Source organism: Parasteatoda tepidariorum, chromosome 4, assembly GCF_043381705.1.
Source record: "Parasteatoda tepidariorum isolate YZ-2023 chromosome 4, CAS_Ptep_4.0, whole genome shotgun sequence".
NCBI lineage: Eukaryota > Metazoa > Arthropoda > Arachnida > Araneae > Theridiidae > Parasteatoda > Parasteatoda tepidariorum.
The window spans coordinates 2884420-2894820 of NC_092207.1; the positions used below are offsets into that span (position 1 = coordinate 2884420).

The window sequence follows — 10401 nt, forward strand, 5'->3', positions numbered from 1 at the left end:
TTTAGAATTTCTTTGAAAACACAATTATAGATTTGGCATCTTGGAGCAATTACTGAAAGGCTGTCAAATGACTTAACTCTTGACAGGCCAACATAAAGTTGTCCATGACTAAAAACTTGTTCAGTCAATACTAAACTGATTTTCTCAAAAGTCTGACCTTGTGACTTATTTATAGTCATGGAGAAGGCCAGCCTAATAAATTCCTAATTGAGTTTAAATGAAATATTATCATATTTTTAGGGCATAAATCTGAATTGAACAACCTGATAATGCTCACTCTGGTTATTGTTTCCGTTTTTAAAAGCGCTATATGTTGAGCCACCTCATGAGACATTTTTAGCAGCAATCATTGGTCGATTTTCTAACGTTGCCATTCGGGGAGTTGTAATGAGGCTTTTCTTTTTGGTGCCGTGTAAGAGAAATATATATATAGATTAATGCATTAGTTTATTGTATTAAAACATTTCTAATCCTTCTTTGAAAATCATTAGTGAACTTTTTTGTATTAGATTATTTATGTACATGATCCTGAACACAATATAAAAAATACTAGTTAAATTATTTTAACTATTAATTTAAAAATTGGTCAATGAAATTGATTGATAACAGTTATTTTAAATTCGACTCATTTAAAATCTTTTATTAGAGTGAGGAAAGTTTTCTAATTGATTATAATTAAATTTCCTCTTGCTGGCATGTGGTCTTTTTATAATTATAATTTTATAATATTAGCTTTTAAAACCTCGCTGTGGTCAGAACGACAGGCAAACAACAATTGTTTTGTTATAGCCAATAGATTATGTAAACAAAGTAAAAATAAATTTTTCGTTAAGCTCTTTCTTTTGACCATTTGTGAATTATATATAAAATGAGTGTTCAACATAAAGCTCTATGACAAAACTCACTTTCTGTTGTCCCAGAAGAGAAATGAAGTAATATATAATGATTCTGATGTGACATGAAATTTATATTTCGTAAGATCTACTGGATTTTTTCCTCACCATGTTGACAGCTATGCAAACAATATTGTTAAAAAAGAATTGAATTTATTTGTTTTAAACGAATGGAAAAATTGTTGTAATTCATTTATGTCGAACTAGAGCTGCACAATGGGGAAGCATCCCTGAGGATGACATCCCATTTTGATTCTCTGCCCCCCCCCCCCCACTTCGGTAGCCCGACGACCTGCACGCGAAGTCGATCACTTTACGGTAGAACAGACCCATACCGCACACCCTCGGTCCCTACGCAGACTGATCCAAGTGGTCACCCACCCGCACACTGCCCTCAGCCAGTGTTGCGGTGATCTGCTGGGAACCTTGTCTTAACGATCAGTCCACTGCGGGACACATATAGTGATTCAATAATTAAGTTATTATTAGTTCGCAACTTTAACTGTACAACATATTAAATATGTGGAACATTTTTGATTGATTGTAATAAATAAATTGAGTATAATTAATAATTGATTGAAACAAAAATTCTATTTCGCATTATAATGTGAAATCAAATTTTAAACGCTACGTTTGTCAAGTGAGAGAAAAAAAAGAATTCTATTTTACCGCTTTAAAAACAAAGAACGTTGGGCCCATCTCTTTCTAAAAACAACTTTTAATTCCTCTCCATCTCTAGAAAGTGATGCTTCCTCCTCATATTTCTTGAGTTTTTATCCTCAATTATATTATTTTACATTTGTGTCTGGTTCATTATTTTGATAAGGGTCTCGTTTTAAACTTTAAAGTAAACATACGCATTTTAATATTTTAACAGGATTCACGTGGTCTTTAAAAACGTTAGAGAACCGTAGCATCAATATTGTAACGATTAAAGTTATCTTTAAAATTTTGAGTTAATGAATTTGAATATTTTATCTTTTAAGTTTTTGCGCCCCCATTTCTGTATCTTATGGACCTTACGAGCTCTGTTTAAAAAGAGAATATCGTATCAGATATATGTAAGGAAAAATAATCATAGTAGCAGTATTGGTTTGTAAATGTAGCTTATCGTAATTGAAGAACATGCTGTGCAACATTCCATGGTGAATTTGCGAATGTGAGTTTCAGAATGTATCCAAACATGAGAATGAAATTTGCAAATCATCTTTATCCAAAGAAAACCATGTGACCTAAATATCTAGCAGAATGAAGCGATTTTTTAAGCAATGAATCACACAATATGTAACGTATATTATGTCAATATCTTATTCTTAAACATAACATAATTCAATGTTTTTAAAATGCCCCTTAACATTCAGTTATAAAGAAAAGAAATATCGTAAGTTATAGAAAACCTTATGAATGTGCATTAGCATTAATATACAATCTACATTTTATTTTGAAGCACTTTTTTTGTTTCTTCAAACTTTCTTGCTTAGAAGACTCGAAAAATTATTATCTCTAAGATTTCGTATATAGCTATAATAATTTATGTAAATTTGATTTCAGTATGAAATCCTCGTATAAATATAGTAAAAACAACATAAAAAATCTAAATAATGTCATATAAAAAGTTCATGTATTTAAATTCTAAAAGCTTAGAAAATCACAAGTAATTTATAAATTGATTCAAATTTTCTTTTCAAAGTAGATTAAAAGAAAGAAAAAATCGTTGCTTTTTGGACAGAAATCAGCTTAAAAATTGTCTATTGCCTAGAACCTATTTTCTATTAACAATTAAACCTCTCTGAGCAATCATGGAACATTATTTAAATTTTTTTTTTACAGTCAGAACTTGGTCGCTTAGCAACGGAGTAAAATTAAGTATTTCTCTTTTGAATTAGTCTATGGGTTATCTGAAAACATTCATTTGCGGTGGCGACTTTAGTTGGCTGTTTTCTGGATTTAAAATTGACACTTAGTTCATGAAAATCTGATCATTAGAACGAAAGTTATTCAGCATGATATCTTTATTTTTTTGGGCCGACTGTACCCCAACATACAATCGAGTTAACATGTCTTATATACTAGTGAATTGGAATTGTATTTAATTTTTTGTCTTTTTGGGAAATGAATGAAAATAATATGATTTTTGAATTATTGCCATACAATTTCTGAAACATCGCACCCACTTGACACTGCAATCAGGGTTGCAAATCAAATCTCGAAGAAAAAAAAATCCCAGTGTTTTCCCTGTACACAATATATTAAGAGGAATTAAGCACAATCACTGTGTGAGCTATACTAGTTTTAATTGCTGGAGGAAAAAAATTTGTCTCGCGGAACTGTTTGTTCTACTTGCAACATTTTGTGTTTATTTTGATTAGCTTTATATACATTTAGAAAAAAAAGTTGGATAAAATATTTTTCAGTGTAATTTTTTTTTAAACAAAAAAAATTTTTTAAAAAAAGAAAATGCCTAGAAAAATAACAAACTAATGATAATTTGAAGAAGAATTTCATAGCAGAGTTTTGAGTTACCATAGAACAATTCAACTAGTGATTCTATCGATAATAGTTTCATATGAGAATGCTCTATGCAAAAATGTGAACTATTTCATTTCATGGTGAGAAAGAAGACAGCGAAGCTTTTCTACAACAGTAGTGATCACAATTTAGTTTAGTTATTCATTTCCAAATTATTTCTAAAAATGCTAAAACTAAAAAAAAGAAACAATTGGAGTTAAAATGAATTTCTGAATAAATTAAAAGAACCACTATTTTCACTATATCATATGAAAATAAGTATAGAAAGGAACCTAATTATTAAAAATATTATAATCAAACTTTATTAATACATTCTAATTAACAAATCATACACAAATACAGGGTTGCAACTCAAATTTGGAATTCCCTGTACATATTATACAACAATGTATTAAGAGGAAACACAATTATTGTGCTCTTCTTGCATATTGGGCTAACTATACTATGTTTTAATTGTTGGAAGAAATAAAAAGAACATCTGAACATAATTAATGCTAGAGTAAATGAAATAGTTTAGTATAGCTGAAATATCATCCCTGGATTACGCTTTCAGTGATAAGACAAAATTAAGAAACCAAATTCCCAGTTTGCAAAGAAAAAAACCAAAATTCCATGTTATTTCAGGTGATTTTTAAATTCCCTGTATTTTCCTTGTGGAGTGGCGACCCTGAAATATCACACCAATTTTTATTCAAAGAATTGATTCTATAATTTTTTTTTAAAAAAAGTAGATTTGAAGAACATAATTTTCTGTCTGGCACTATGTTAAGTTCAATATTAAACTGCTCTTTTAATGCTCGTAGTCAAAATTTTTTATTGTTCTTTCATTTTGATCAGTTTCTCTTTTTTTTTTTTTTTTTTCAGTCTAAGAGAAATTAGGCCTCTTCTAAATGAAATCTTAACACTGATTAGGTGACACCAAAGAGTTAACGGCTTCCTTGATTATCCAGAGTTAACTCGAGTGCAAATATTTATCGTCAGCATAATTTGTCAGAACATTTTGTTCTATCATGTTTCTACTCAGTCGGAAGTACATAATCTGCTTTGATTAGAAGTTTTATTTAGGAGTTTTGATGTTTNGTTGGCGTGCTACCTTATTCCCTGTATTTTCCCAGTTTGTAAAGAAAAAAACCATGTTATTTCAGGTGATTTTTAAATTCCCTGTATTTTCCTTGTGGAGTGGCGATCCTGAAATATCACACCAATTTTTATTAAAATAATTGATTCTATAATTTTTTTTAAAAAAAAAGTAGATTTGAAAAACATAATTTTCTGGCACTATGTTAAGTTCAATATTAAACTGTTCTTTTAATGCTTGTAGTCAAAATTTTTTATTGTTCTTTCATTTTGATCAGTTTCTCTTATTTTTTTTTTTTTTTTCAGTCTAAGAGAAATTAGGCCTCTTCTAAACGAAATCTTAACACTGATTAGGTGACACCAAAGAGTCAACGGCTTCCTTGATAATCCAGAGTTAACTCGAGTGCAAATATTTATCGTCAGCATAATTTGTCAGAACATTTTGTTTTATCATGTTTCTACTCAGTCGGAAGTACATAATCTGCTTTGATTAGAAGTTTTATTTAGGAGTTTTGATGTTTAACTGTGGGATGTTTTGTGATATTTTATCATACAATGGTTGCTGAATTTACATAGAAAAAAACAAAGGGGGTAAAATAACATCACTTCACTGGTATTTGGAAAGTATCACTTTGTGTTGTTTTAAGAACTATCATACAAAGAATAATATTTAATTGCCCGAAATAACTATGGATAGTAAAATGATTTCAAATTAATGGTTTCTTACACATAAAAACAATTCCAACATAAAACTTGTGTATTATGTTTTGTCTTTGTTCCTTGTATTTATTAATAAAATAAAAAAGCATGTTAATTTTCTGCATTTTTTTTCTTTCTTCAAAATAATTGGTAAGGTAAAGTGGTTAATAAAATAGTTTTTGATCAAATTAAGTAACTCACAATTAAAACATTAATGTTTCAAATCTATAATTACATTCAAGCAGCAGATGAAACAAAATATACAAGTTAATTTTAAAAACATAATGATGCTTCATATGTAACATTTTTGTATATAAAGTATTATAAGTTTGAAATGCAAGTCTCTCTTTTACAGATAAAAATTTAAAAATTCTTTATAGTGTAATGGCACAAATAAATAAATGAAACCATGTATTTTCCACTTTAAAATACCTAGTTATAAAAAGTTACAGATAGCTACCAAAAAATGTTATAAACTAGAGTTCATTGCAATACAATTTAAATTCATTAAAAATACAAATAAAAATATATATAACATAATAAAATAACTTACTTTAGGAGTGAAACAACTCTTTTAAACCAAATACAAGTAAATTACACAAAAATATCAACTTTATATGTGATATAAAACATCAAAAGATTATAAATACAAATATATAATGACACATGTTAATAGATGCATTCATATTCATCTGCAAATAGCTTAAAAAGTAACAATTATAGGTAATAACAATAATATAGCACCAAAGTGATCGCATTACAATACAATGAAGAACCAATTTGCAAAGAGAGGCTATTTTATAGAGTCTAACGGTATTCAAAAGAAACACCTTGTAATGTTATGGCACATATGTATACTGCAAAATATCATTAACAAAAGCGAATTTTAATATAATAGATTTATTAACTTTTTTAAGAAAAAAAGATAATTTTTTAAAAATTTATTCTAATAATTGAGTCCTATTGGTAAAAACACTCTTTTTTTATTAATGAAACATTTATAAAAGCGTAATATTTAGGAAACTGGTAATGATATTCTAAATGCAAAAACTTCTAAAGTCTGCTTTAACTTTATAGTGATATTGGTAATCTAATATTTTATAAGTTTAGGTGAAACGAAATTAAAACAATTATGTTTCAAAATCTCTTACAACAGGCAGTTTTAAAATATGTTAGTTAAGCTTCAAAACAATTCATTAAAAATTTTTTTGATAAATGTTGCAATCGTAGAACCATAAGAGAGGAATATATAAAGCATTTGAAATTTTTCTTAAAAATAATTAATTAAAAATTGTTAATAAAATATCAGCGCTGTTAGTATAAATAAAAGCTTTGTAAAAGATAAATTCACATTTAAAACAATTTTTATAATATATTAAACAGAATTTGAAGTTGGTTAAAAATTATATATATAAATATTTACTAGAGTTTCTACAATGAAATTGATACAGTTTTGTTGCTTGACAAAATGCAATTAGTTTTATAGCGATGACGAAAGTAACTGATTTTACACCCAATCTTCAACAGATTGGAAGAATTGCACAAAAAATAAATAAAAAAATATTGTACAGTTTTTATATTTAAAGCAAAATTATGAAAGGTCAGAAGAGATAGTATTTTTACAAATTATAGTACAGTTGCTCTTTTTTAAATTGATCATTCCTAATAAAACAAGATTGCCTCTATCAAAGTAATCTGCACTTAAAAATTTTGAAACAGTCTCACATCATTGCTTTCAAAAAGAAAATGCTTAAAAGTGATATAAAAATAGAATAGCTCTGCAGCAGGTGTGCAGAACTTGCAAATGAAGATTCTTCACTGCTGGTCGTTGTTTTGAGGCAATTATCACCGCAGTCATCATCGTCGCAAATATCGCAAAGATCAGTCCTGTGAGGACGGTAAAACATCCTGGCACTTCTCGCTGAAAATAAGGAATCTGTCATTAGCACTCATAACAAAAAATAAACTACATTGGAGGACATTTATTAAAATTTTTCTCAATATTTCAGGTGGCTCATTTATTTTTACATATTTTAAACTTTGATATTTCATATCTGTTTTGATTATTGATGAAAGTGTTAACCTTGGATATAGAAGTCATAAACTTTGACTGGCGCCCTCCGTTGGCGTGCTACCTTATGTATACGATGTGCTGGGACAGTCACACAAGACTCTTCGGCATCCATCTGAAAATAAACCATATAAATTACCCAAATGTTTCAACAAAAAATAAGCACTTTTTAAGCACTATGTACGATAAAATAACTAGCTTCTGACAATGAACTCTTTTCTTGATTATGTTAGCCATTATAAAATGATCAAGAGATTTTCCGTTCGATATCAGAGGGTTTAAAATGAAGCCTGAAATTGAGAGCATTTTGCAAAATGCAATACATGGAAAGAGCAATAATCTCACTGAACCCAGGCACACATGCAGACTCGCAAGTATTTCATCCAACATGTAAAATGATTGCCGCTTTCATATGCTATGGACCGACGTTATGCCGAACTGGATTGTGGTTGAATGAATTGTGAAATTGTTGGATAAAACAATGTAAAAACCACACTTTTGCATAATATGTGGCAAAAATGGATATTATGAAGAAAAAATGCACCTTTAAGGGCTTTTAAAAACAAAAATAAGCACCTTTAAGCACATTTTAAAAGCGCTACGCACCATGTAATTAATCAGTTGATAGCAGAATACCTTTAGAGTTCAATGACAATTTCAGCAAAAAAATACAGTAAATTAAAAAAAAAGCTTTAAAATGAGGAAATTCGCCTTCTAAAACCCTTTAAAATTAGGAAACGCGAAGTCATTTTTCAATGTTAACTTAAAGCACGGCCACCATCGGACCTTATCGGACCTTAATATTGATCCATAATATTTTAATTGGACCACGTATTATATTACAGGGCAATAGTGTACCCTACCACATGAAATAATTGTAGACCCCATAGGGGGTGCACTATGTATATTTAAAATAGTGCATTAAAATAAGGAAATTCGAAGACACTTTTCAATGTTAACAAACGGCACGATATCTGCCCTTAAAATAAAAAAAATAAAATTTTTTGAAAATTTGTCCACCCCAGGGATTCGAACCCAGGAACACTTCCTCCAGCAGCGAACTTGCTTGTCTGGTGGCCTACCTTCCAGTCCACGGTGCTACGTGAAGCCTACCACAGTTTCGCTTCAAAAACTCTCTCCTCTCATCTTCGCAATATACCTTTAGGGGCCTACTGTAACCCCCCTAACTGGCTTATAAAAATTATCTTCGGCAGCCAGTTTTGGACCATAGACCCCTACATAGGTTCCGAGTTTGAAAATTATACATTTATATTAAAGGAAGCTAGAGGGACTCGAAATCTGAACCTTTCTCGAGCCATTTTATTTTTTCATTATTCCATTACGCTTTCTTTGCCGGATTTCAAAAACAGAAAACACCCCATGCATGCTAGAATATACAAAATGTTACAAAAGAAGTCGAAAAAGAGCAAATAAACTGATTTTCCTGGATTTTTCCAGTTTTTTTTCCATTTTCCCAATAAAAAAAAATTATTTCCTACATGCAGGATCCTCCAGAATATCGAAAAACACATTAAAAAAATAATATAATTTTAAATAAACAAAAAAAAAATATTTTTTTTTGAAGATTTGTCCGTCCTTGGGATTCGAACCCAGGACCCCTCCCTCCAGCAGCGAACTTGCTTGTGTGGTGGCCTACCTTCCAGTCCAAGGTTTGAGTGTGAAAAATATACCTTGATATTAAAGGGAGCAAGGGGGTCTCGAAATTTGAACCTTTCTCGAGCCATTTTATTTTTTTATTCTTTTTTTTATTATTCCATTACGCTTTCTTTGCTGGATTTATAGGCCAATTAAGGAGGTCACAGTAGGCTCCTAAAGGTATATTGCGAAGATGAGAGGAGAGAGCTTTTGAAGCGAAACTGCGGTAGGCTTCATGTATCACCGGGGACTGGAAGGAAGGCCACCAGACAAGCAAGTTCGCTGCTGGATGGAGGGGGTCCTGGGTTCGAATCCCAGTGACGGGCAGATTTTCAAAAAATTTAATTATTTTATTTTTCTTCTTCTTTATTTTCATTTATATTACTTCTTTTAAGTGTTTTTCGATATTCTGAAGGGTGCTGCATGTAGGAAATAATATTTTTTTATTGGGAAAATGGGAAAAAAACAGAAAAAATCCGAGAAAATCAGTCTATTTGCTCTTTTGCGACTTCTACAAACTTCTTTACCCACAACGCTAACAACCACTCCACGACTCACACGTTGCTTCCATGAATATACTGCTTAAGGAACTTCCTTCCGGTTAATTAACAAAATCTATGTTGGCCCTTTATGTGCCCCATAATTAGTGTATAAAAATTCTCTTTGGTACGATTGTTTGGTATATAACACTCTAATTTCTGGCAGAGTTTGAAATTTATAAGTTAGTATTAAAGGGAGTAACGGAGTGAGTGGTGTGCGTAGCTTCGGAGTCGAAATTTATCCGTTTTTCAGCTATTAATCCCTTTTTCTCAAGGAAAAATGATTATTTTTATATATATAACACTTTATTCACGTTGAAATATCGAAAAATAAACTTAAAAAAATTAAAGTACGTAGGAAAAAGAATTAAAAATTAATCCGTCACCAGGACCGAACCCCTGACCGCCGAGTCTACTAACTTCTTTTCCCACAGCGTTAACAACCACACCACGACTCACACGTTGCTTCCACGAATATACTGCTTAAGGAACTTCCTTCCTGTTAATTAACAAAATCTATTTTGGCCCTTTATGTGCCCCCTAATTAGTGTCAAAAAATTCTGTTTGGTACGATTGTTTGGTATATAAAACTCTAATTTCTGGCAGAGTTTGAAAATTATAAGTTAATATTAAAGGGAGTTACGGAGTGAGTGGTGTGCGTAGCTTCGGAGACGAAATTTATCCGTGTTTCAGCTATTAATCCCTTTTTCCCATAGAAAAATAATTATTTTTATATATATAACACTTTATTCACGTTTAAATATCGAAAAATAAATTTAAAAAAATAAAATGAAGTAAATAGAAAAAAAATTTAAAATTTAATCCGTGACCAGGACCGAACTCCTGACCATCGGGTCTACAAACTTCCTTACCGTGGCACTAACAACCACACCACGGCACACATGTTACTTCGACGAATATATAGCTTAAAGAACTT

The 10401-nt window shown here is 30.5% G+C and overlaps 1 protein-coding gene across 1 annotated transcript in view; it reads right to left on the reverse strand.

Annotated features, from left to right (window-relative positions):
* Positions 1 to 4666: 4666 nt before the first annotated feature.
* LOC107440314 (thioester-containing protein 1 allele R1) overlaps positions 4667 to 10401 on the reverse strand; it is a gene marked incomplete in the record, with an annotated part of 90154 nt that continues 84419 nt past the window's right edge. The window contains 2 exon segments of the mRNA XM_071180439.1: positions 4667 to 7119; positions 7282 to 7384. Coding sequence (XP_071036540.1) covers positions 6920 to 7119; positions 7282 to 7384 — 303 coding nt within the window.